Below are 26,158 nucleotides of genomic sequence, written 5' to 3'. Positions count from 1 at the left end.
GTGGATTCTCCTGCCTATGCAAAGCAAACAAGCGGAGCTGTTCTTTGCATTAAAAAAAATAAAATAAAATAAAATTGTGGGGTGTGCGGCAGCTTCCAGAAGGGTTTTGCATATACCTGGCTGTGTGGAGGCCTGTAAGAACATCTTCAATCATCTGCTGCTATTTAAGGCCAAGCTGCTGAAATGCATTTTGGCTCCTAATTATGAATTATGAATTTGGCTCCTAATTATGAAACTCTTGGGAATTTAAGCAGAAGTGCTACCGTGGGATGCAGGAGCACTTATCACTAACAGAAGACCTTGCCCTGCCCAGCTGGGGATTTTGCAGAGGTTCCCAGTCGCTGCCCTTGAAGTGCCAGACAAAATAACCACACCAGGCTGCAAAGGAGGCAATTCCTTATTCTCATTTCCATAGTTTGCATTTGGCAGCTGAGGCAAACAAAGCTTTTCAAGCGATCAAAGGCACATCCTTACAAGTGGTTTGGATCTCTGAAAACACTGACTCTATCCATTACGAAATGCTCCTGTGAACACCCTCCATCCCTCCCAGGTTCCTCCTTACACCCCTAAATACTCATTATCCAACAGCTCAGCCCAAAGCTGTTGCTCAATAAGAGGTTAAAGCCATCTCTGCCCTGGGGGAGATTTATTTCTCTTGGTTTTGGGCATGTCTCCATGCCACCTAGTTAATCTGGGCTCCCTCTGTAATCAGTGGGGAGAAGGAAATACTCTTACATGCACTCATTGAGCCATTTCTAGGTGAGATAAATTACAATTTGCCACCGTTCTCCACTGACCCTGGAGGGACCGTAGCCTGGATGGATGCATATGAAGAGGTGAGTCCTTGCAACGCCCAGTGGTGAGGACATCATGCAGCACCAAGCACTGATCCAACACAAGCTCACAGGGACAGAGGTACTTTGGATGATTTAAAGTACCCTTCCACCAGATCAGGTCTTGCCTGTCTCACCTGTGATTATTACCACCTTGTCCACATAAAACTAGAAGTCATCATGGAGTCCTCCAGGCTTTTGCATCGCCATCCACAGCATCTATGCTCAGTTGCACAACTGAAAGCTCAGTGAGGCAAAGAAAGGGTCCAGCAAAGAGCAGGAGTGCAGGATCAGTCAGGGAAGGCGGAGGGAGAGGAACTGGGAACCAGTGTGCTAGGCTCAGCTCTATCCCTGTCCTCCAACAGAGAGGTTTTTGGAAGGGGTTTATGGGCATGGATGCACCAGGGTGGCATTGTTGGCAGAGCTGTCTGATGACAGATGTTATTTTGGGGAGCAGAGCAGCCCCTCTCCCATACAAGCTCTGGACCAACCGATGCTTCTTGCTGACAAAAATGATGGAGAAAGGAGAATTTTCCATCCCAGGTAGCACATTCTTTGTGCTCCCAAAAGCCATCTTTGGGGTGGTGACCCCTCTACCATCTCCCTAGACCCTGGCAAGAGTGGCACCCAAGCAGATATTGTCCCATGGTTGGGTCAGGGGGAGAGTGTGAACTGGGACCCCCTCCCCAGGCAGAGCAGAGGGAGGATTTGCTCCCCTGCAAAGGATGTCAGGGGGTAGGTGAAGATTGGTGCTTCATTATTGGAGTCAAAAAACGCCACTCGCCCTGCCTCATAGTCCAGGTAAACCCCAATCACTTTGGGGGCAGCAATCAGGGAGATGGGGATGGTAGGAGAGGTGAGAGCCTGGTACTGGCTCCCACACTGCCCCACCGCCCAGATCCCCACCTTGGGGTTGATGCTGATCCGTCCTTTCCTCCTGACTGACTCCTTGGCCACCCCAACTGCCCAGGCTTCCCCATCGCCCACCTCCACCTCCCAGTAATGCCTCCCCGTGCTGAAACCCTCACAGCCCAAGACACAGCGAGATGAGTCGAAGCGCTTGGGGTTGTCAGGTACAGGTTGGCGGGTGTCTTCCCATCTCACATGCTTGCGATCCTCAGACAGGACCAGCCGGGGATGCGCTGTCTCTGGATCCAATGTCAGACTTACTGGGGATAGAGAGAAGATGAGCATTGCAAGTGCAGCTTATTCCTCAAGGGCATTAGGGACACATTTTCCCCATCTTTCCCCTTGGGATGCTCCAGCTCCCAGTCCTTGTTTGCCAGAGCTGAGCAGGAATGGTTTTATGCCTGTGAGCAAGGTTGGAATAGTAGAAAAGACAGCTGCATGAAGGGAACTTGGTTTAGAGTAAAGGTAAGGCTTTCCATTTTTGCTGGGAGTCTCCCGGCCATTGAAAAGAGGGAAGAAATCCTCAGGTGTCTCATGACTTCCCATTTGGAAATATTTGCAATTTTCATCTTTGGTCTCATTCAGAGAGGTGATTCCCAAACGTGACGCTGAGCCTTTGTGAGATCACCCAGCACCCCAGAGAGCGCTGCCGGGAGGGAAGAATGCCCTCTCTCATGTAATCAACAACAGCAGTTACTTCTTGCTATGCTAATGTGGCTATAGCTCTGCAGGGTGCATTGGGAGTCTCCCTCCACAGCAGTCCACCAGGACTTCTACCTAGCTTCCTTACGCATTCTCAAACCCTCCTCCTCCCCAGTTGCTCTGTACCTTGAAATTTCATCAGCATCTCTTTGAGGGCAATATTTTTCTGAGGAAGACCAGTGGGTTCCTCTCCCAGGTCAGGTGATGTCTCTGCTGGCTTCTGGGCACTGTCCTTCTCAAGCCTGGAAAGAAGGAAGACCTTTCTAATAATACTTCCTTCACTCATAATTGTCATTATGCACTGATCAATTTTCAGCTGGATTTTCTTAGAAGGAAATAAGTAATAGTAGGACTAAAGCAAAGGCTTGGTCCTGAGGCAGTCATTAATAAGCTCCCAGAGAAGAGTTTGTTGACCCACAGTAAGTATGTTGTTCCCAAACACCAGTGAAGAGTCCCTGGATAGTAAAGGCTTTCTCTCATGACCAGTAGCACCCTACATCACGGGGAACCACAGGCAATGAAAAATGCCTTTCCTTGCTTGCTTTTGTCTTTCCAATAACCCACCTTCTCGATCCGTGTCCAAAGAGGACATGAAAAGGTCTGCTATAGGGCTGGAAGTTCATACTGGATTCCCTTCCACCCGGATGCGTTCCTTGGCATTTAAACACCTGTGTATTTTTAGCTGCTGGCTTGCTATTTTTGGTGTGCTTGCAAGGAGTGAAAGCTCAGCCCTTCAGGAACAGGTAGTTTTGCATGGACTATAGAGAAGAAAGCAGCAGCAAGGCTGGAGGTACCATCATCCCATCTGATACCTTTCCCTGGTCTTCAGCATCCTACTTGGACCTTTTGCAGTGTCCTAGTCGTGTCCTATATGTCTCTACGGTCCCTAGCATACAGGGATCATAAGTTGCTGGGGTTTCGGAGTCCATCGGTGTCACCACCATAGAGATAAACATTAACATCACAAGAACGCATGAAAGGAGCTGCAAACCTGCTCAAGATGTTTCTGCTGTCCTACAAGGAAAAGATGAGAGATAGAGCATTAGGTCAGAGCAAAGTCATGATGGTAAACAACAAGCAGCTACCGCAGGAGTGTGGGGTGATGTACTCTAGGCACTGCTCTGTCTGAATTATGGGCCTCAGACGAGTGCCTTCACACTGGTCTGCCTGCAGAGCGTTTGCAGGTCTGCTGGGGAGTTAGGTGAGCTCATGGCAACATCACTTAAAGAGCAGCTCATCGTAGTTATCTGCCATCACCCACCACCTTTCACATCCCCACTCTTCCAGTACAGGTGTTATTACTTCTAATGCACACCACTGCTTCAGCATATTTAAATGTTTCAAAAAAGCGTTAATTAGAGCCTGGAGGTGGGTTCAGGTGATGGGTTTGGATGAAGATGAGATGAGTGCCTGAGTGTTTCTCCACTATGAAGGAACCTGGACAATTGTTTTGTATGTAGACATGTTCAATCAGATGGATGAATCTCATACCCATGTAAATAGTGATTTAAAGAGGCGGCGGTTGATTTCAAATATTCAAGTGGACAGTTGTGATCATTGCAGAAAATAATTTTAAAAAAAGGAAAAAAAAAAAAAGAAGCTTTGAAAGATACATTTTAAAAGAAAATTTTAAAAGGAGTATTTAGAATTAATTTGACTCCTGGACTGGTGACACCGGTGGTGTCCAAAGCCAGTGGTCTTCAGAGGGGCCTGAGGTCTCACCTGCAGGAATTCACACACTGGCTGCTGACACATCTCCTCCAGTTCACAGATCTGCTTGCCAATGGAAGAGATCTCTTCCAAAAGCCTGTTGATGTTCTCCTCCTGTCTCCTCATAATCTCCTGGTCCAGCTTTGTCAGCCGGTCCAAGAGGAGACGTTCCTGTCCCTCCACGAACTGGTGCAGCTCCTTGACTTCAGACACAACCTTCTGCCTCTCCGTTTCCACCTGTTCCTGCAATAAGAACCAATGCACACAAGGGAAAGGCAGGGCTGGGAACAGAAATGGTCAAGAAAAATTGCAACAGAACTGATCTGACATGATGACTCATAACACAGCCGTAAGTTCCAGTGCCCATTGCAGAGCAGAAGAATAATTAATATGATATTAATTTTTTTTATTTGTTAGGGGTTTTTTTGCCATTTCTAGGCTGAAGTTGCTGGCAAGGGACATTTTGCATGGACTACAATCTTTGTACCCGAAATGCTCCAGACCTTAGAACAACAAGGGGAGATAAACCATATCAAAATAAAACCATAAACAGATTAGTCAGAAAAAGACGTCAGGGAAAGGGAAAACAAGACAAAAAGATGCAATTGGGTGAACCCCATTTTCTGTGTGTATTAATAGGGGGAATCTAGGAACATGCCCCACTTGTGAGCAAGCTGGGGAAGAAGATGATCAGCAATAACCCGGCAAAATCCAACACATGCTCCCAGCCTGCTAATGCATACAAGAGGCAGGAAACATGGGGGAAAAGGGAATGGTTTTTAATCTACCCCAGTGACAGGCTGTCACCAGTGCCCAGACCTCACCCCAGTGGAGAGGACGTTCCGTGCATGTGCAAGTGACTGTGGAAATGTGATCTTTGGCCATGGCACATCTTGTGTCTCCACATACGTCATCATGGCCAGAGGGACAACCAAAAGGAGAGGGAGAAAGCCAATGCCGCCCAGGGATAGACACTTACGAGGAAGTCCAGGCTTTTCCTTTCTTCAGCCATCTTCAGCCCCAGCAGCTTTTCTCTCCTGTCCCTCAGGATCTGCACGTGAGCCTGGAATTTCTCCTGAGTGGAGAAGAAACAACTTGTTGGCGCATTTTCTTCCTCTAGCTGGTCTAGCCCTCTACCCTCATCTCAGCTATACAGGTTTATCCCCTACAAACTCAAATTCTTCCTTGCTTCATAACACAATAATCTGGCTCTAGGAATTCATAAACCCTGATTTCTGGCAGAGCAGGGCAGCCAGAACAGCTTGCTTTCTCCAACAACCAGGGTGAAATTCACGGCATAGATTGGAAAAGACTTGGGCAAAGGACCAACTCAGCAGAAAAGGAGCTTTAGATGGCTGGGGACACCCTGCTGGCATCTGCCCAGGTTCAGCTGCCCCAGAAGTTATAACCTCAGGCTGTTTACTCACTTCAGCTGCCCAGGAATGTGCTTATGGTCACATTCTCAAATTCTGGAGGGGACGCTCAAGCCAGTTTATGGTGAGGAGACCATACCCTCCGTCACCCTTGTGCAGTGAGACCCAGGTTACACCACACAGCTCCAGTGAGAACTGGAGCCCAGACCACCGACGTGTTGGAAAAACCAGCACTGTAAGACCAAATTCTGTCCTGTACATCTACACGCAGCATGTCCTGCGCCCCAAATGTCCGAGACAGCATAGCTGATCCTGCTTTGAGCAGGAGCTTGGGTTAGATGACCTCCTGGGCTCCTTTCCAACAGGATTTATATGAGGACACCATTATGATGCAGGAATGGAAGCTTCAAGACAGAAAGGGTGACCAGCAATGTAAATGAGGGGGTGCACAGAGCAGGTAGGGTTGAGGTCACTGTAATTCAATGCTCCAACCACGATGCAGAAAGCAGATATCCAGATTTCTGCAAGCAGAGGAACCCACAGGGCAGTTCTCTGACCTGGTCCCCTCCTCCTCCCTGATCCCCACGCCACGCACGTCCCACCTTATGCTCCTGTGCAGCCTCCTCGATGGGGACCACGGCATGGACCCGGTGAGCCTGGGACTCTCTGCAAACCAGGCAGATGGGGGTCTGATCCTCCTCACAGAAGAGTTTCAGAGCTTCCTGGTGCTTCTCGCACAGCCTCTCCCCCCCTGCCCCTCCTCTGGCTGCCTGCAAGCTCAACTGCTTGGCTATCTCAATGATTTTTGCCAGCTCCCGGTTGGGTCTCAGGTTCCTCTGTGGGGCTGTCTCTTTGCACCGAGGGCAGGCGAAATTCTCCTCAGCTTCCTCCCAGCAGCGGGTGATGCACGCCCGGCAGAAGTTGTGTCCACAATGGATGGAGACAGGGTCTTGGAAGAAGCCCAGGCAGATAGAGCAGGAGGCTTCATCACGGAAACTTTCAGCAGGGCTGTCTGCAGCCATGGTCTTGGCGGCGAGGATGACGGGGTAGCTTTCACTTTCCGCCCCAGCAGGTCTTGCCTGTTGACTGTTCCCCTTCCTGCAGGTGTCTCGGGCCCCGAGGGAGGTGAAAGCAAGCGGCAGAAGAGATTTACTGCTAAGATGCAATGAGGTTTTCTCCAGGTTATGATGGCTGTGGAGCAAAACCCTGTGCTGAGCAGCTGCAGAGGGGAAGGGAGAATCGCCTTTTCCACAGGAATCCTGGTGGGTTGAAAAGAGGTTAAATGGAAAATAAACATCCTTCGTAATTTCCTGGCTTGTTCAAGATCCACCTGCCTCTTTTGTATCACCCTTCTTCCCCCAAAAAATACTCAGGCAAACTGAGAAGAAGCCCCTGCCCCAAGCCTCCCCCATGGGGTCTGGCACTCAGAAGCCACACTGGTTTCATTGATCATTAATAAATGTGCATTAAATTTATTAATTGAAGGGCATGGCCGTGGGGATGGAGCTTAAGCAAGCCCCCTGTCACAAATAAGTCTCCTTTCTTCATGGTAAACCACTGAGGCACATCCTTCGTTGCTCATTTCAGCTCTTTATAATTTAGCACACCTCACTGCTGGCGTCACCACCAGCCCACCAGCATCCTCACTTCTGTGTGTGTATGTGCATCTATAAATACTTTTATCGTTACTTTCAATTCTCCTTTTAAACAGGATGTCATTTCTTCCACGGTTCAGGGCTGAGCCTGGAGTCAAGCAGCAGCTAATTACCATGGCACCCTCTTATTTTTAATTTTCCTTTTGCTCCAAGCTTGCCTGCAGTTAAAGAGAGGAAGGGATTTTCTTCCACGCTGTAAATGAAATAACTTCATGACCAGCTGTACCCCTCACTCAATCTGCTCAGAAACAGGTTCTCCTTCACCCAAGATCCCACTGCACTGCAGGAGAGTATCCTTCAGCCCTCAGCCACTGCATTTTGGGGAAAAAAGGTGACATTTCAGGAAAATCTTTTCAGCAATGGAAATCTCCCCTCCCATGGCTGCTTTTCAATTTGCAACGTCACTTTCCTCCAGCTGTGCTGACCTTGCACAGTCAGTTGGATGCTTTTTGTGCATCATCAGTTTTTTAAATCCTCAGCACCTCTGGTTTTCCTGCAAAGCCCCTGGCCTTGGGCTGTAGCAATGAGCCCCCAGATCCACCAAGACTTCATCCCAAACCAGGATTTATAACATCAAAGCAGTAAACGTCCTCCTTTCCTCCATCCCTCTCCTGGAGGGACAGCAACATCGTTCTCCTTCCTCTTTGACTAGAAACGCCTAAGCCATTTAATCCCACAGACCATCAAGCTATGGCATGTGGAAGACCTGCTCCTGCTCTGAAGCCCTTAGCATGCTGAAGCGAACAGAAGTTATTTGCATTGGGCTGAGGCTGAGTAACGAAGTGACACATTGTCCTGAGCAAATCAGTAAATAACACATCCACCGTTATTTGGTTACAAGTGTTTTTGGGGGTCATGATTTTCCAGTGCAGAGCTCTGTGCACACAAACACTCACACTGAAACCTGTGGTATGGTTTCATAGTCAAGGCATCTTTTTTTTTTTTTTTTTTTTTTTTTTTTGTTAATCTGGTTTTAAGGGTTGATTTAATGGGGAATGAGATCTGCAGAGAGACTGGTGTTGTGACGGATACCCCTGAGGAACTGCTTAACTTTGACTTCTGCATCTAGGACACTGGTTTCTCTCCTGCTCTTCTTCCTGCTGTCTCACAAGCCCTGGCAGCATCAGCACCTCTGCCCCAACACCAAAAGTCACGCTTCCTCCCCAGTTAAATACATGCACCACACAATTGGAGTAATCTCGTGGCAACTGCCTGCAGCAGCTTTGCTTTTTGGGGCTTGAAGCAGAGCTTGGTGTGCCCGGAAAAGGATCTCCAAACCCATCAACATAATTTGATGTTTCCAGGCCCTGGGGCCACTGATGAGCATTTAAGCAGCTCCACTTGGGATGCTCCTACCCCCTGCCCATGGCCTCTCTTTAAGCTCAGTCCTGGGGGGCAGTCCTTTTGCAAGCTGCCTTGGAGGAGGACCTATGCACAGCCGTGGACTTTGCTGATCCATCCCTTGGTGATTCTTTACTGTAGTGCCCTCGGTAAGGAAATTTTATTCCCTGAGAAAATTCAGCAGAGGCTTGGTGCTGCCAGGATGGAGAAAAGAGGGGTGTTGAGGGGGTGTGCTAAGGGAGAGACTGGGACATGGGCAAAAATTTGCTTGCTGTGTCTAGATGATGCTGAACTTGGTCTTAAATATCAACAGGATTTTTTTTTTTTTTTTTTTTTACAGTTAAAATCTTGTATTATAGCTGTCTAAGCAGTAAACTGGGCTGGTCATGAGACGAGTTAAAAATAATGACACTCCTCTCCAAACGAGCCCTTCATCGGCTGTGTGTAACCAACGGGGACTATTAATGAGTGTGGTCCCAAGGTGGAGCTGGAGGCTCTGTTTTGAAAGACAGGAGGACATTTGCTCATTGTCTTTGTGCAAGAGGAAAAAGAAAATTAGTAATCAAGGGTTTTTCTGTGACATTCTGCTGAATTGCTTCAAGGGGTAGATACGGGGCAACCAGAATTAACCATCAGGCACAAACCACCCTGTCTCAGTTTCCTCCTTTCTTGCATTGTGTGGTTTTGCTTCTGCCTCCTTTTCCCACAGCTTCAAGGTTAAATCTGGATACAGACCAGGGAAAGGGGTGTTTTTATCCCTGTAGGTCTGGCTTTCAGGGGAACAGTTTGGGCTGAAAAATAGGTCCATTGGGAAAGGTTGGGTGTTTTTTTTCAGGCTGCTTGATGCCTGACTGTGCAGAGGTTGGGGAAGGCGAGATGGTGATGGCCAAAGCTGCAAATGGGTCAGTTCAAAAGGATGGCTCAGATGTTAAAGCGGTTCAAAGCCCCACATAGTGCAGACAAGACTTCCCCAGAGGGATGCAAAGACTAAGTGCTGCCCTTCCCACCGGGGAGGCAGGAGATGAGGTTGCTCTTGGCTGTGGCATCTAGCCCCCTTTGTGCTGGAAGTGGAACCCCTGGGGTGCCGGCATCTATCAGTGCCTGGAGAAATACTATGATAATTAGCCGGGACTTGGGAATTGATCCTGATTTGGAATGCAGAAGCAGGGAGCAGTTTGAAGCCTGAAACTGGAGGGAGGTGGGATCTGACAGAAATGAGGAAGAGGTGGCTGCAGATTTCCCGTGATCAGAGGGAGCTGGATGGGCTCCCATTTCCCACCTCCTTTTTCTGCTTTTCCCCCCACCTTGGGCACCCTTTGCTGCAAAGGCAGAACCGATGCTGGCCTCATGCCTGCCAGCAGCATTGATTTGCTGCTGACGGGAGGACCAAACCCCCTCCCCACCCTGGGACCCTTCTCCCACTCCATGTGGGTGCCCATCAGCCCCCACTTCTGGCTTGGTTCCTTCTTCTTCACCCTCCCCATGACATGCAACCTCCTTCCCAAGCTACCCTTCAGCCTCACCTTTTCCATGGATGCTCTTCCCTATCTTTTCCATGTCAAGCCCCCTCCCCAAATGGTCTTTGTTTCTGTGTCCAGCTCCCTGCCAGGGTGTGGGTCTCATCTTCAGACCTGGCAGGGCTCACTTTCCCCAGCCTTCCTCCCTGCCAGGCTGGGGGTACCAGGAAACCACAGGTACCAGCTATTTTGGGGATGGGGACCACCTTGGGGGATGTAACCAGGCAGTCTTTGGCCATCACTGGCTTTCTCCCTTACCACTCAGGCTCAGCTTTGGTTCTGCCCGCCCTGGGGGTGGCAGGAAGGGAAACGCCTTTCCCTTGCTCAGAGGAAAATGAAAGTGGCTGCTGTCTCACAGCTCACATCTTCGGGGGCCCCATGGCTGTGCCAAGCCCCACCACAGGGCTCCCTAGCGAAGCCTTCTGCTCCATCTGCCTAGAGTATTTCCGAGACCCTGTCTCCATCCACTGTGGTCATAACTTCTGCCGAGCGTGCATCACCCGCTGCTGGGAGTGGTCCACGGCAAATTTCTCCTGCCCACAGTGCCACGAAACGGCACCGGAGAGAAACCTACGGCCCAGCAGAGAGCTGGCGCGGGTGCTTGAAATAGCTAAGCGGCTGAGTTCGCAGGCGGCCAGAGGGGAGACGGTTGAGGTGGAAGGATGCGAGAGGCACCAGGAACCTCTGAAAGTCTTCTGCAAAGATGATGAAGCCTTCATCTGTGTGGTCTGCCGGGAGTCCCGACTGCACCGGTCTCACACGATGCTTCCAGTGCAGGATGCTGTCCAGGAATACAAGGTAAAGAGGATTTTTTCCATCTAGGCGTGCGCTAGGAGCCAGACCAGCACCGTCAGGGCTTGATGTTCCCCTAGCAGCATGTCACCATCAGGCTGTGAAACATCTTGCCATCACCCAGGGCAGTAGGCTGGGGGCAGAAATGTTGCCCCTCCTGGGGTGTTTGCCTCCACTCTTCACCCAGAGCGAACTGGCCTTTTTCAAAATGACAGTGTAGACCACGCGCCACTGCTTCCGTGGTCTCAGTTCTCATCTAAGGGCCCGATGCTCTGTGGCTGAAGGGATGAAGTCTTAATCTTCTCTTCCCTGCTGCAAAATTCAAGCCGTTGTCCAGCTCTGGTGCTTTCTGGGTATCTGCTGATCCCAGGATGCTCTCTAAATTGGCAGGAACGTGGGCAAATAAAAAAGAACGTGTTGTCTTGCTGCATCAGTGAGTTATATCAGCTCAGAGAAAGGATCTGACGCAGGCAAGAGCTGGTGCAGAAAGCTTTCTGCACTATGTGGAATTTAAAGCATGGAAAGCTTTAAATCTTCAGCTCAGGACCCTTTCCAACCAAGAGGGACACAAGGAAAAGGTCTGGAGTTGACCACGGTGCAATCTCCTCCCCTGAGGATTTTTTTTATTTTTATTTTTTTTAGGCTATTCCAATCTCCAGTGACAAGGATTCGTTATTATTTTTTTTTCTTCCCTCAGGGACAAATCCAGGCTCGCCTTCAAGCCCTGAAAGAAGACAGAGACAAACTCCTGGGTTTTCGAGATGTTGAAATGAAGAGGAACTGGGAGTACTTGGTAAATGTTTTTATGAGGGGGGATGAGGGCCTGGATGTTTGGCTTTAGATGAGATGCTGTGTGGGAGATTGTCCTGCTTTGCCTTGGGCCTGGGGTCCTTCTCCAGGCACCAAACCAAATGCTGCCCGGCTTTTCCCTGCCTTGTAGGAAAAAAATAACAGATCAAGCTTGGAGCCCTGCCAGGGACTCAATTGCTGAGTGCAAAGCAGTATATATCTCTATAGGATATACCATACTAGAGACATTGACTCTAGATGTGCAGTCACTGGCATGCATTAGACCTTGCTGCACCCTCCCCCCCCCCCCCAATCTCTTCCCTTGTGCCCCCTCCTTGCAGGAGAAGACCAAAGCCGAGAGGCAGAGGGTTTTCTCAACATTCGAAGGGTTGCGCCTCTTCCTGGAGGACCATGCCCGTGATCTGTTGGCTCAGCTGGGAGTCCTGGAGAGGGACATTGAGAAAATGCAGGAAGAAAACATCACGAGCCTGACAAAGGAGATCTCTTGTCTAGACACATTGATCCAGGAGATGGAAGAGAAGTGCCAGCAACCAGCAAGTAAATTTCTGCAGGTGAGGGAGAAGGGAATGGAGCCAGGTTATCACAGCCTGGATCCAAGCTGTGGTCTGGCCCTGGGTATTGCCTGCTGATGCAGGCAAACCTGGACTGTGCTCTGCTCCAAAGCCAGATCCATGCTGTTGGTGTTTCAGTAGGTGTTTTGCTACCAAGACCCATTCACTGAGTTTCCTCTTCCCTCTCTCCTTTCCAGGACATCCGAAGCACCTTGAACAGGTATGGGCCTTCCTGAGCTTCTCCTCTCACCCCAGGCTGGGAAGAGCAGGTTGGACCTTGTGTTTGGCCTCACCCAGAGGCCAAATATTTTGCTTTGTGGACAGATCTCTGAGCAAAGGTGTCTCTACCCATCATTGACCATACATCAGGTTTATGAAAGCCTGCAGCACTTCCTCCAACCTACGGGTTCATTTGGTCTCCCTCAGAGGAGATGCATCCTTACCTCTTCATTCTTGGCCTCTTTCTCTAGGTTTCAAAATGAAAATTTCCAGCAGCTGCCATTGCTTCTTTCAGAGCATGAAAAGAAAATCAGTCACTTCAGGGAAAAAAATATTGCTGTAGAGGAGATTCTGAAGAGCTTCCAAGGTAGTGAGCGTGGGCTGGGGTGGGGAAATGGAGCAATACCTGTGTGAACATGAATTATATTGATTTACTTGGAGTATAAATTGTATTAAATATTATCAATGTGATTATATGTGTGATCTCAGCATGGCAGAATCTCTCTGTTTTAATGTTCATGCTGATACCTGCATGTTGTATCAACTAATGTCTCTCTTCTCCCCTCTTTAGATGTCCTGATGTTTGAGTTGCCTGAAAAGAGTAAGTCCGCACCTCCTGGACATGAGGGAGTGGGAAGGACCAAGGGAAGGCTGAGCCCAACCTGGGATGGGCCATGAGTTGGGGGGTCGTCTGGGGGAAGATGCTGCTGTGTCTGAACAAAACAATGAATGGGAGGGGAGGCCAAAACACCATTAGGGGTAAGAGAATCTTCACCATAATGTTGTTGGATTCATTCCTTTGATGGAGCTGCTAAGCTACATGAAGACTGGCTCTGCCCCTCACATCAGTATGTTCAGGGACCAATGTGTGTTTTGGCATTTTGGGCACACAAAAAAAAGCAGGGGGAGGTGTCTCCTACTCATCTGTCCTGGAGCTTGTTCTCTTGCTCTCTTGGGAAGCTTCTTCTGATGCTCACCCTGAGTCATGTGGGATGGGGAAAGCAACATCTGCCTTTGCTGCAAGGGCAGAGTGTCCCAAACCACGGGATGGGTGATGCTACAGGACCTTCCTGCTCAGCCCCAGCAGTGAAGCAGAACCTGGAGCCATGGGAAATGGTTTGGTTTCCTTTGATGCTCTACTCTCTGCCCCTTGCAGTGAAGGTGACCCTGGATCCATCCACAGCTCACCCCCAGCTTGTCGTGTCTGAAGACAGGAGGAGTGTGAGGTGGGAAGATGCCCAGCAGGACCCATCTGCTGAGGGGTTTGGCACAGATCCCTATGTGCTGGGCTGCGAGGGCATCACTTCGGGGAGATTCTGCTGGGATGTGGAGGTGTCACCCCCAGGCTCCTGGGCCGTGGGGGTGGCCAGGGAGTCCCTGAAGAGGAAGGAGGAGACTGCTGTGAGCTCTGAGATGGAGCTCTGGTCTATGGGTCTCTGTGAGGGTCAGTTTTGGGCGCTCACCTCCCTCGAGCGTATCCCGCTATACCAGATCCAGGTCCCCAGAAGGGTTCGGGTCTCCCTGGACTATGAAAAGGGTCAGGTGGCATTTTTCGATGCAGATAAGAGGGCCCTGATCTTCACTTTCCCAGCAGTCTCATTCAAAGGGGAGAGTATTCATCCCTGGTTCCTGGTGTGGAGTGAGGGGTCCCAGATCACACTGTGTCCCTGAAGCTCTCCCAAACACAAGTTTCATGTCTCAAACATCCCTATTTCCAGCACTTTGGAGGACTTCTGCCTACTGAAGTCCTAGTTGGCCTTTCTGGCCTTTCCTTCCATCCTTGGTGATGCTGAAGGGTTGAGTGTCTCTGTGGGTCAGTGTCCCACGTGGTCACCCCCAACCTGGGGTATCAGTGGCTGACAAATGGAGCCACATCTGCCCCACAGCATCTTGCACCAGCTTGACTGCTTTTCTCTCTTCTCTTACGGTTTTAGATGAAGTAAAAATATTTATGTGCTGTAACATTCTCTGTCTGGTTATTTGCTGCTTCTGGGTGTCAGGTGCAAGGGGGGGAAGCTGGACTTCTGCTTGACTAAAACTCATTCCTAATATTCACACAAAGCCTGTGAGTTGGCTGTGTCTACACCGAGAAAGGTCCACAAGCCCCGCGTAGTGACCTAGGGCCATCCCTAGAAGCCATGTGCCACACTGCTCTCCTGTCTGCTGGCAGTGCCATCCAGAGGGAAAGACACAGAGGAGAAAAATCATGTATTTTTTTATTACTTAATGGTATAGAATCATTTAGTTTGGAGAAGACTTTTGAGACCATCCAACCACACATCATAGATGTTTCAAATATAAATTGTTGGAGGAGAAGAGAGGAAACAGTTGAGGCTCAGGAACAGCTTTGCCATGCATGAACTTCCCATTAGCAGTGGTATCACCTTGGTGAGACCCCATCTTGCAGCCCTGAAGAATGGTGTTGATCTCATCTGATATGAGAAATTCATAGAGCAGATGTTTGCATCTGACCCGGTCACCACAGGATCCTTTATCAGGGAGAAACTGACTGGTTTAGGGCAGCTGCACCCACTGGGAGGTTTGGGAAAAAAAGAACAAAAAAAAGGTAATGTTTGGACCCCCTTGGTTTGGAGGTGACTGTCTCAGATGGGGACATCTATGCTTAAGTAGGCAAACCTTGGGAAAACTTGCCTTTTCCTTGCCACCACTCTAGATTTTCCCCCTTTTCCCACTATTTCACATTTCTATGCCCCAGCGTCCCCTCTCCAGAGCTTTTTCACCCTCTTTGCCTTCTTTTTCTCAGGTTTATCTCTTCTTTTATTCCCTGTGCATCAATCACCCAGTTTCATGGTGAAAAGGAAATGCAAAAGCCAAAGTCCCGATTTCTCCTGTTCCCCATGATCCCAAGGGCAGCAAGAAGGCATGTGTTTTTCCCCTGAGGCCATAAAACGTGGGGAGGACACTGCTTCCCATGTCTCAGGGACACAACCTGAGCTGGGACCTGGCCCCCACCACCCAGAGCCATGGACGGACCCTTTCACCAGTGAAGGAAGCATGAGAAAAAATGAACATGAGCCTCCCTTCATCTGCGTCAAAAAACGCCACCGTCCCTCCACCATAGTCCAGGTGGATGCTGACCCTCCGGGGCACCCAGCGGAGGGGTAGGAGGGTGACCTTGTGGGTGGTGAGTGCCCGGACTTGCCCCCCCCATTTCTCCACCCCCCAGATCCCTCCTTGGGGGCAAAGGCTGAGATGCCCCTTCCGACAAATGGACTCACGGGCCACCCCCACAGCCCAATCCCCCCCGTCCCCCACCTCCACCTCCCAGAAGTGTCGGCCAGCCATGAAACCCTGGCAACCCAGCACGAAGGGCCAGTAGTCAAATCGCTCAGGGTTATCGGGCAGGTCCCGTCGTCCTCCCCCACGTCTCACGCTCTTACAGTCCTCGGAGAGGATGAGGTCAGGATGAGCTGTGTTGGGGTCCAGGGTCATGGTGGCTGTGGGGTAGGGGACAGGGGTGTCAGAAGCAGGGCTATGCCCCCCAGGGATGCAGGGGATGTGGGGGCAGCCAGCAGAACCCAGGATAGCATCCAAGGGGCAAAAGCATCCCCAAGACAGACACATCCCCAGGATGGGGAATAGTGCTCTCCTTGAAGTAGAAAAGCTGTTTTTAACCCAAAAAGACAAGGCACACAGTAATGGTAACAGGCTCGTGCAGAAATCCCTGCAGACTTTATGCTACGTCAGGCCAAAAATAAATGCTGGGGGAAGTTAAAAAAAATGAAGGGAAGCAATCCGTGGGATGTAAACCAGTGAAATCTTGAGCTGATTGTCTCCTACAGCAACCACAGGACAAGACCAGACTGGTTTGGCTGAGCCTGTGGTTTAAAAAAAAAAAAAAAAAAAAAAAGCGCTAAAGCCTGAAGACAGGGTGATGAATTAGGTCACTCTGTTTCCATGTTTGTTTCAGGGAAATAGTTAGGTTTCAAGGCAAGGGCTCTACCCTGGGGTGGGTTTTCCTCCAGCATTATGCAGAGGCTCCAGCTGCAGGGCTTCGAAAACTTGCTGGGTTGCCCTAATTTTCATATTCTTCCCTTAGTATCTATTTTTGGCTACTTTGGGCTAGGTGCACCTTCACCTAACAGGTACGGCTGCTCTGGTGTTCCCACGCTCAGCCAAAGCCAGTTTGGGGAAAGGCTAGGCTGGAGGGGGAGACAAACCAGAGAGCAGCCCATCCATCATACATGAGCATCCTTCAGGAATTAGGGCAAAACATGCATAATTAAGAGAGTGATAAATGTGGCATTAAGCGAGTTTCAAATTGTCATTTCTTCTGACCAGGAAAAGCCCTTTGCTCTTCCTCTCCTCCATCTCAGGTATTTCTGTTCCCAAAGGATATCCAGAATGAGCTACAGGCAGCTCAGCTCTTCCAGCTAGCCCCAAAATATGGCTAGTCTATTTTTTCCTCCTCCTCAAGACCTTCTCAGTACCTTGTAGCTTCTTCAGAGTTTCCTTCAGAGCATTGTTCCTCCATGAGAAGCGACAAACTCTCTCTTCTGACTCTGAAGAAACACCTACTGGCAGCTGGAAAGTCACTTTCCCACGCCTGGGGAAAAAAAACCCAAAACCAAACAACTCACGCTTTTCAGAATGATCGTCCTCATTTCAGGAAATCTGATGCCACCAGAAATGAGGTGATGGTGTTTAAAAAGCTCATGAAAGAGCATTTCAGAGAGTCCATGTACCTGCTGATGGTGCTTTTCACATCCTAGTAAAAGAAGAGAGAAAGAGAAAAGGAAGCTCAGTGTGAGCTTTTCTCCTTAAATTGTAGCAATGCTGCAATTATTTCATTGGGGACAGACTTCTTGGGTCTCTGTTCCAACCCTTTGCTCAGCGCCGTGTCCAGGCAAAGATCTGAATATGTGGAAGGATGGAGATACCCACATCTAGAAAGACCCTGAATGAGGGAGGCACCATGCTCACAGGGAAAACATTTTTTCCCCTAAATGTAGAAAAAATTTATCTTGTTGCAACCTGTGCTAGCTGCCTCCCACCCTTTCACTGGACACCTCTGAGATGCGGGCTCTGTCTGCTCCATAATCCCATTAGACCACCGCAGATTACCAGGGCCCCCAGCAGCCTTAATAGACATTAATGACCCTCTCAGCACCACCTAAGACTCCACCCATGGCCCAGGGGCTCTCGGGTGGATCAGTCCTGGGGCATTTAGTCCTTTTGTAAGGAATGTGGCCATGGACCCTGCTTGATTCACCCTGTGGGCTGCGTTCCCAGCTCCTGCCTATGGACCTACCTGGTGCTCTGGGCTGCTCTGCTCCCCTCTCTCAGGTACTGAAAAGGTGGTGGGAAGGCTGGTGATGTTCTTACTCCCTACACTACCATGCTTAGTTCCACACACTGTAGGGAATCACCAGCCCTCACTATTCCTTCCCACAGACAGTGATTTTATTCCCTTTTTTTTCCATCTTTCCAGGTTGTAGATCTCCCTGTCCTCATGCCCTTGGGGTTTTCATATCTACAGAGGGAACAGCAGCAAGGTGGAACCAGAAAAGCCCAAGTAATTAAGCCAGCAGCTACATGGTGGGGAGGACACTCCCTACAACATTCCCTTGAAAAGCTGTAAACTGCAAAAATTTGCTCACCGATTGCTGATTCTTCTCTTCTTGCCATTGTGTCGGGGTGTCCAGCTGGGAAATCTCTGAGAGTTTGGTGGCATTTTTTGCCTGCCTCTTCTCAATCTCATTTTTCAGGTCTTCCAGCTGTGAAAGTAAGGAGAGCTTGTGTCCTCCTGGGACCTGCAGTGTCCCTAAAGTCTGAGTGCAGTCTACGAGTGCTCAGCTTCTATCCTCCCCTTTTAAGATGCAAAGGAGCAGTGGGATGGAAAAGAGCATGAGGAAAATGCCTTTCCATTTCCCACAGGACGAGATCACCCATGAACCCAAATCCCTACTAATTTGTCTTGAATTCCTGGAGAAATTTGGATTAAAAAAAAATCAAACCTGATGCAAAAAAGCAACATGTGCTGATAAAAGCCACGAACACACTTCCGTGAACTTGGGCAGAAAGCCATGATATTCCCGCACTTAAGCAGCACAGCAGTGGTGCAAAGCAACCAAAAAGGATCTAAAGAAATTACCCTAATGCCGGTTTATTACTGCCCAGGGACTTGAGAGGTCAGGGAGGTTGACACCTACCAGATCCTCCAGCTTTCTGCACTCCAGAGTAGCTGTCCCTCCTCAGAGACCTTCTCTCTCTTCCTTTAGAAAACTTAATATCTGCCTGAATTTCCTCCAAGGTGAACTTAAAAAAAAAAAAAAAAAAGAACAATCAACCAAACAAAAAAACCCTGTTGCTTCTACCCCTTTGATAGGGTTGGGTCTTTCTCTTCCTGTTCCTTCCCAGTCCTGGGTAAAACTGCGGCAGGGATGTGTTGAGTCTGAGAGACTCACGCCATGGCTCCTGGGCAGGAGGTGGTGATACCCTTGGCCTGATTTGCTGGGAGCATCATCTTTCTCCCTTGTCAGCCTTCCAGCTTTTTATTCTGGGAAGCTGCTGAGGGCTGTCACCTCATTTCTTTTGTTTGTTTGCTGGGGTTTTTTGGTTGTTTTTTTTTGAGTTGGGCACCAGGTGAAACCATCAGCCCTCCCAGAAAAGGGCTGGAGGCAAAAGAAGACATTCAGGCTGCCAGAAAGATACGGAGCTCTTTCCCACCAGGAAGAACTGTGGGGGGAGTTGCTCTCCCTGGGAACAGCAGGACTTGAAGTAAAACCACTTCCCAGGGAAGAGTGGCCTGGGGTGGACAGTTGGGAGGCAACCTGTTCTGGCAGACGCAGGAGGTGGGCGCAACCAAGTGAATGTTGGCATCTAACCAGACACCTCCATCTGAGCTGGGCTGCTTTGGTCTTCAGCGGAGATTGGCTCTGCACTGTCGGCAGAGCCTAGGGCACAGCTCCTTTCATCTCAAAATCAGGTGCCTACGGTTGGGCAAATGAGTCGCACCCTAAAATCGTCTACAGAGCCTGGAAAACCAGCTGGGGTGGAGATATCTGCATTGCATATTTCTAGAGCAAAGGGACACCCTGGAAGAAAGCTGGAGCTGGGAGGGAGCTGGATGGATATCACAGATGTGGAAGGGACCTTGTGGTCCTGAAAGAGTCAGAAAAACATTGATTTCTACCTCTAAGGAAAGCACAGATTTACTGGGACCTGGGCTTTGTGCCTTGTGTTTCTCAGGAGGTGCCTCTGAGAGGAGCATGGTGGGACCATGGTAGTTCGGGGTTTGCAGACCAGCTCAAGAGCTTTTCCCTTCATTCACCTTGGTTTTCTTCTTTGGTCCTTCCTGCACTGTCAGCCTGTCTATTTGTATTCCCTTCTGCCTTTCCCAGCTGGGTTTGGATCCATGTCTGGATGTGGACCCAGCATGCAGGATCATACTCCTTCCTGACAGAGATGTGGTAAAGGGAAAGAGGATGAGATGGGAGAAAGAGCAAAAAAATACTCAAGGCTGTTTGCTCAAAAGTGTTTCCCAGTAGCCCTGATTGCCCTTTTTTTTCATAAATACTCATGCTTGAGCTCCTGCAGTGATTTCAGGTTGGCTTTGCAGAAAGATGATGTCTATCCTGCAGCAGGATCCCCCATGTTTCCCAAATGATGTGACCAAGTGACAGCGATGCACCAGACTGAGGAGCATGGATGGAGGGGAGATGTCACAACGCAACAAAGAGCACTGAAACACCAGCCATAAGTTTGCCCCCAGTGGGACCTGTGGGGATGGTGAGATGGGGCTTCATCACAGGGTGGCCACTCATATCTCGTCTGTTATTCTGAGCCCAACATTGCCTGCGCCCTCCCACTCTTGCTTCTGGTTCCTCTTCTCGGTTCTATAATCAATAACATGTATTTATTTCAGTGATGCCTCTTCCTCTTTTGGGTTTCCTTAGAAGAAAATCAGCAGGTTTTGAGGGAATTAATCTAAGTGAGCCTGGCAATAATGCCAGAACTTGTATCTTACCAATCCACTCCACCTGCTTTTATAGTCAAGGAACATCTAACCAGGAGCCTCCTATACCACTTATCTCGGCTTGTTCCTCCTGAATACCAACAGTGAGGAACAGGCTTTTCTTAGGAATTATCCAGGAAGCTAGATGTGTATAATGGTGTGGAAAATCACATTCCAGGTGTGTTTGTTTCCCTTTGCTGCCTGCAAAGAGGGCTTGAATGGCCGGAGGTCCACAAGGTGTCATCCTGTGCAGCTTTTCTTAATCCTGCTGACCCAAAGGCTAAGAAATCCTGAACAATACAACCATAACAAGGCAGAAAGTGGAACATGCAAAAAAAAAAAAATGTTCTTTTATTTAAAATAAACATCAGAAATGTATACAGAGACCGGCTCCCCAAACCAAGCCAGTCTGTCGTAAAAGGCTACCTCCCTTGGCAGAACAGACTCTAGATGTGCTTTGCCATTGATGTCAGAAAGAAAACACTTTGGAAAGAGATATAAACCAGGGAATATTCAGTCCATTAAAGGCAAAATAATTTTAAAGAGACCACATCTCAAAGTTCTGAGTGCTCTCCACCCTTGATCAACGCCTCAATGTTCCCTTCCTTCCGATGTGCTGACTCCATCACCTTGTACTGGCTGGTTTTTCCTCTTCACTGGTGTACCCACCTCCCCATCCTCATCATACAGGTGCCGAAGCTCCCATGTCCTCCACTGGGAAAGGAGCAGCAAGTTCCTTCAGCACAATGTTTTGAGCAACCACAGCAAACAGCTGGCATCACACAGGACACGTCCCTTTTGTTAAGGTCAGTCTGGCAGATGTCTCAAGGGCAGATCCAGAGGGGAAACCTGAACCCTACCCAGTCCAGAGGGGATATCAGCTGCCTGGTCATGGACTGGTCCTCTGAGGGTGGGGTTTGGGTGATTTCTTGCAAACGAGCCCCTATCCCCATCTTGAACCAGGGGAGGACCCTCTCCCCATTGAATGACGCTCTAGTATAAACCAAGATGGGAACATCATCATCTGTGCTGAAAAATGCTACCCGCCCCCCTTCATAGTCCAAGGCAACTCGTATCCTCCTGGGAAGCTGGTTCAGGCGCAGGTTGGCACGGGGGGATGTGAGAGAATGATAAGCCTCCAGTGCCCAGACCCCCTCCTTGGGAGTGAAGCTCATCGGTCCCTTCCTCTTGACTGATGCTCGGGCCACCCCTATGGCCCAGACACCCCCCTGCCCCACCTCCACCTCCCAGAAATGCCTCCCCGAGGTGAAGCCCTGGCAGCCCAGCACACAGGGTTCAAAGTCAAATCTCTCCGGGTTGTCCAGGAGGTCCTGCTGTGTCAACTGGCCCCTGGCTTGTTTTCGGTCCTCAGAGAGGTGAAGGTTGGGGTGAGCCGTGACTGGGTCCAGGGTCACATCGGCTGCAGGACAAGGGAGAACCAGAGTACCAGAGGTAGGGCTTGGCCTTAGGAGAGGCTGGAGATGTTTCTTTTCCTCCCAGCATCTGGGACCCGCCCTGTTCTGCTTCTCCCAGCTCTGGATGTTTCATGGGGATCATGGGCCGGGCTGGGGCTGGCACTAGACTTGGGGTTCCCCAGCAGAGATGCCCCTGGGTAGAAGGAGCAGAGGGAGAGGACAAAGCATAGAGCAGAGGCATGGGAAAGGGATAGGGGGAAATTCCTGGGGAAGAAAGGGGAAGCACAAATGCTCTTCTCAGGTGTTCCCTTTCTTTGGTTCCCATGGCGGCATTTGGCTTTATTAGGACCATATCTCAGCCCCTGGATACACCAGGAGTATCAATATCAGGATGCTGTCACCCTTCCCTTCCTTCCCCCTGTGGGGATTGCATTGTTTCTTCCATGGAAATCTCTTCCACAAGCCAAAACCCCATTTTTCTCCCACCCACTACCATCGACTTACTTGGCTCTTGCAATTTAAACATCAGGCTGTCTAAAGAGGAAAGAGATTTTGTGGTATCAGGTTTGTGTGTCAGACAAACTGGCTGCAGCTTAGCTTTATCATGAAGGCTGGGGAGGCAAAACAGCTAATAGGGGACTTAGAATTGGAAATATTGAGGGTGTGAGGGCTTGGCTGGCTGCAAAGGCTCTGAGTTGGCTTGCTTTGGTGCAGGTATTGATGTTGTGATAGCTATACAACTCTCCCAAAGCCAGGGGAGATGAACCTCCTGGCCAAGCTAAGCTCATCTCATCTCCAAGAGATTCTGCAACAGATTTCTCCCCTTGTAGCATCCTCTCCCTGGCTTTGTACCCACGTGAACTTTAATTTTCCCACCAGCTTGGAAGTAATGGGAACAACTGCATAAGCAGCACTGTTTGAATTTGCTTTTCACATGAGACATGGGAGAGGAGACTCTTTTGCTGAGCTTGTTTTTTCTCTTCTCTCCACTTCCCAAGTAATTTTTCCCCAGGAAAAACTGTCAGTGTCCTTCTCCAGTTAAAAGTTTCAGCCGCATTTATTTACAATGGTTACTAGGTGGGTTTTGCATTAGCAGCCAGCACACAAGTACCCAGTTTCTCCCAGATATCAAGTACACAAGGCAACGTGCCCTCTCCTAACCCTGGTCAGTGTACCTTGGCATCTCCTCAGTGTGTCTCTCACGAGGATGTTTCTCTGAGCAAAGTCCTCAAGCCTTCTTTCCAGATCAGAGGAAATCTCCACTGGAGGGTTGAACTTCATCATCTCACAACTGCAAAGAGAGTGAAAGAGGGCCAAACCCCCCCATGTGTGATATATTTGATTGCTCATTTTGTTCTCTTCGAATAATCTGGGAGAATCTATGGGATGGGATGGGGATACTTATCCAAGCACAAATAAAACCCCGCTTTTCCCTGCCCTGTTTCTTTGCAGTTTGTTTCCCCCAGGCAATCACTGGACAGATGTTTCTGAACACAAAGCACTGTCCTGGGAGGCTGAGCTATCGACTGGATCCATCTGGTCTGAAAGCCCGACCTCAGGATTCACTCAGGTGACATCCAGACCTCTCCAAGTGTGGGTGAAGTGAAAGGGAACCACATTACCTATTCAAGAGTCTTCTGATGTCCTAGAGGTGAGAAGAGAGAGGAGAGACAGTTGAGGAAGAGGAACTACAAGTGTTGGGTGTTCTAACAAACTTTACTCTTTTTTTTTTTTTTATCACAGTGGAGTAGCAAAGAAGGACCCTACCCATGTGATGATCCCACCTGCAGCAATGCTACAAGACACCAGGGAGTTCCCATGGAGCTGAATTTGGGTTCCCAGGTCTCAGGCTTTGCTCTATCCCTCCTTTCCCCACCAGCCCTGATGCTTTGGGCTCTCACCTGCAGGAATTGGCTCGCCGGCTGCTGGAATTTGCCCTCCATCTCCCAGATCAGCGTGTCGAGGTGGGCCATCTCCTCTGAGACCTTCGCCACTGCTTCCTCCTGGACCCTGGTGATGGCCTGGTCCAAGTTTGCCAGCTGAGTCAGGAGGAGGCACTCTTGGTCCTTCAGAAATTGGTGCAATTGCTCAAATTCCCACACTATCTTCTTTCCTTCATTTTTGGTTTTCTCCTGCCAGGATCAGAGATGAGGGCAAAGGGGATGATGAGGGCAAAGGCTGTCTGTCCCCTCCCCCCATCCCCATCCCGCCCCAGCTCCCTTTGCAGAGGAGCTGCAGTGTTATCTCCCCAGTGCAGGCTCCAGCTGATGTGAAACCCCAGCAGATAAAACACACAGGGCTGACCGGTTCCCAGAGCAAATAGCACAACACTCTGCAAACCAAATAAACAAGATCCGACCTCAAAATCCACCAGTAATGCTGGGGTGGGTGGAGAGACTCCCACTCCCCCATGTTCCTGCTGGAAGGCACCTACCAGGTACAAGCTCTTCCTTACTCCAGTTTTTCTGCTTTCCAGGTATTTTTCTCTCTCCTCCTTTAAAGCCTGTAGGCAGGCTTGGATTTCTTCCTGAGGAAAAACAAAAGATGGTCTTGGAGGAACTGAGAAAAAAACCCTTTTTCCACTGAAATTCCTTCTGCCCTTATTTTAGATGGGTGAGCCTTTGCCTAAACACTGGCTCCTCTGCAAGGGGCAAAGCTGGGGGAGGAGGAAGGTCCACAAGTGACCAGCAGCGCTCTGAAGATCTGTGCAAAGCAAATGCAACCTTCAAACACCATCCTTGCTGCCAGCACTGGGAAAAACTTTTGCAGAAGAGCAAAACACCGACACTAATCAATAGTTAGCGTCCAGGGAAGCATGCAAAAGCAAGATAAGTGCCTTTTGCTTATCTCTTGCTTGAGATTTCCCTCAAAAACACTTGCAGCCTCCAGAAATTGGTAGCTCTGGGATAAATACCTCTGTACCTGATAACCCTCAGTGGATTTATTCAGTGTGCATTTACGTAAGTGTTTCTCAAACCCACAGAAACCTTTAGCATCAGCAACATCTGGCAGCAAGGAGTTCCTCCTGTTAATGCTGCACGATACTGCACTGTGTTTGTATGGCTCTGCCAAGTGCTCAACTTCTAGGTAAGAAAGATGATGAGAGCAGGTCTGGACCAGCAGGAAAAGAGGGAAGGAGCAGGGAAGGGGAAGAAATAGAAACAGTTATTTCTCTGTATTCGAAACTGAAGATACAGTGGATAGTGGAACAAATTTGCAAAATTGCCCTCAATGTAACAGTTAAAAACCAAACCAAAACAAAACAAAAACAACAAAAAACCCCAAAACAATTCTTGGGTATTTTAACATGTTTTGAATATTATCGCTATTAGTATTTCAGTTCAGCCAAGTCAACAGCAGAGTTCAAAGAAGAAAAAGACTAACAAGGTATTTTTTTTTATTTCTCCCAGGCTGTTGGTAAAGATGAATAAATTAAAGAGGGGGGAAGAAAACCCCTGATAGGAACATTGCTAAAACCAAATGTCCATGCAATAAAATGCAGGCAGGAAGCACACTGGTGACACCCAAAGATCCCTGTTTGCAGCTGTGCCACAAAGGGGCACGGAGAGTGGATGCACCCGAATGGCTGCACTTTGCCCCTGGAAATGGATTTTCCATGAGATGGGAAGATGCAAGCACATCCCTAGGCTTTACCTTATATTCCTGGGCAGCTTCTTCAACAGGGACCACAGCGTGGAAGCGGTGAGCCTGGGACCTGTCGCACACCACACAGATGGGCTGCTGGTCCTCCTTGCAGAAGAGCTTCAGAGCCTCCTGGTGCTGCTTGCACAAATTCCATCCCGCTGCTTCTCCTCCTGCCCGCAGGCTCAGCTGCCTGGTGATTTTGGCAATATTTGCCAGCTCCCTGCTAGGACGGAAAATTCTCTGCAAGGCAGTCTGCCTGCACTGTGGGCAGGAGAAAGGTGCCTCCAGCCCTTCCCAGCAGCGGGTGATGCACACACGGCAGAAGTTGTGCCCACAGTGGATGGAGACAGGGTCTTGGAAATAACCCAAGCAGATGGAGCAGGAGGCTTCACTCTGCAGGTTTTCCACCGGGTTCTGCATAGCCATGGCTCTTCCCAGCCTATCTCTGGGACAGGATCAAATAAGCTTCGCTTTGCAGGAAGAAGAGGAGGATGTTGCTCCTTCTGGCTTGGCTGGTTTCTCGTAGTGAATGGGGGAAAATCAGCTCCCAGCCCTAACACCATGCAATGACCACCACGGGAGGTGTGGAGAGGAGAGAGAAGAGGGTAAGCATGTGTGATGCTTCCTCCTCACCTCCTGTCAGCCTCCCACAAGTTTCAGATCAGTTAACTTTGAGCCAGATGTGGGTTAGCAGATAAGAGGCTGGAG

General features: G+C 49.4%; 4 protein-coding genes across 6 annotated transcripts; 1 reads left to right on the top strand and 3 right to left on the bottom strand.

Moving 5' to 3' along the window:
* Positions 1-379: 379 nt before the first annotated feature.
* Positions 380-8,114, bottom strand: LOC101921152 (E3 ubiquitin-protein ligase TRIM39-like). Its single transcript, XM_027781940.2, has 6 exons — positions 6,130-8,114; positions 5,134-5,229; positions 4,167-4,397; positions 3,436-3,458; positions 2,571-2,686; positions 380-2,002 (listed from the first exon to the last, which is right to left on the bottom strand). The coding sequence occupies exons 1-6, from the start codon at positions 6,547-6,549 to the stop codon at positions 1,488-1,490; spliced, it is 1,401 nt and encodes a 466-aa protein (XP_027637741.2). The 5' UTR covers positions 6,550-8,114; the 3' UTR covers positions 380-1,487.
* Positions 8,115-8,160: 46 nt separating this feature from the next.
* On the top strand, positions 8,161-14,374 carry LOC101920985 (E3 ubiquitin-protein ligase TRIM7-like). 2 transcript variants are annotated; one of them, XM_055792496.1, is made up of 8 exons: positions 8,161-8,672; positions 10,306-10,838; positions 11,530-11,625; positions 11,963-12,193; positions 12,391-12,413; positions 12,664-12,779; positions 12,984-13,013; positions 13,569-14,374. In XM_055792496.1, exons 1-8 carry the CDS (start codon positions 8,477-8,479, stop codon positions 14,081-14,083), a joined length of 1,740 nt encoding a protein of 579 aa, XP_055648471.1. In that variant the 5' UTR covers positions 8,161-8,476; the 3' UTR covers positions 14,084-14,374. The 2 variants fall into 2 exon arrangements, with proteins under 2 accessions (XP_055648471.1, XP_005234130.3); XM_005234073.4 differs by having other exon boundaries at positions 8,161-10,838.
* Positions 14,375-14,950: 576 nt separating this feature from the next.
* LOC114011242 (E3 ubiquitin-protein ligase TRIM39-like) lies at positions 14,951-18,845 on the bottom strand. The gene is made up of 6 exons (XM_055792589.1): positions 18,841-18,845; positions 18,586-18,601; positions 18,034-18,150; positions 17,119-17,141; positions 16,864-16,979; positions 14,951-15,870 (listed from the first exon to the last, which is right to left on the bottom strand). The coding sequence occupies exons 1-6, from the start codon at positions 18,843-18,845 to the stop codon at positions 15,350-15,352; spliced, it is 798 nt and encodes a 265-aa protein (XP_055648564.1). The 3' UTR covers positions 14,951-15,349.
* Positions 18,846-20,725: 1,880 nt separating this feature from the next.
* On the bottom strand, positions 20,726-26,099 carry LOC101920812 (E3 ubiquitin-protein ligase TRIM39-like). Of its 2 annotated transcripts, XM_005234072.4 has the most exons (7): positions 25,460-26,099; positions 24,240-24,332; positions 23,707-23,937; positions 23,428-23,450; positions 22,981-23,096; positions 22,310-22,339; positions 20,726-21,810 (listed from the first exon to the last, which is right to left on the bottom strand). In XM_005234072.4, exons 1-7 carry the CDS (start codon positions 25,874-25,876, stop codon positions 21,215-21,217), a joined length of 1,506 nt encoding a protein of 501 aa, XP_005234129.1. In that variant the 5' UTR covers positions 25,877-26,099; the 3' UTR covers positions 20,726-21,214. The 2 variants fall into 2 exon arrangements, with proteins under 2 accessions (XP_005234129.1, XP_013152016.1); XM_013296562.3 differs by lacking the exon at positions 22,310-22,339.
* Between the last annotated feature and the right edge of the window lie 59 nt (positions 26,100-26,158).

Source organism: Falco peregrinus, chromosome 21 (genome assembly GCF_023634155.1).
Source record: "Falco peregrinus isolate bFalPer1 chromosome 21, bFalPer1.pri, whole genome shotgun sequence".
In the NCBI taxonomy this organism is placed as follows: Eukaryota; Metazoa; Chordata; class Aves; order Falconiformes; family Falconidae; genus Falco; species Falco peregrinus.
This window is presented reverse-complemented; position numbering and strand designations above follow the sequence as displayed.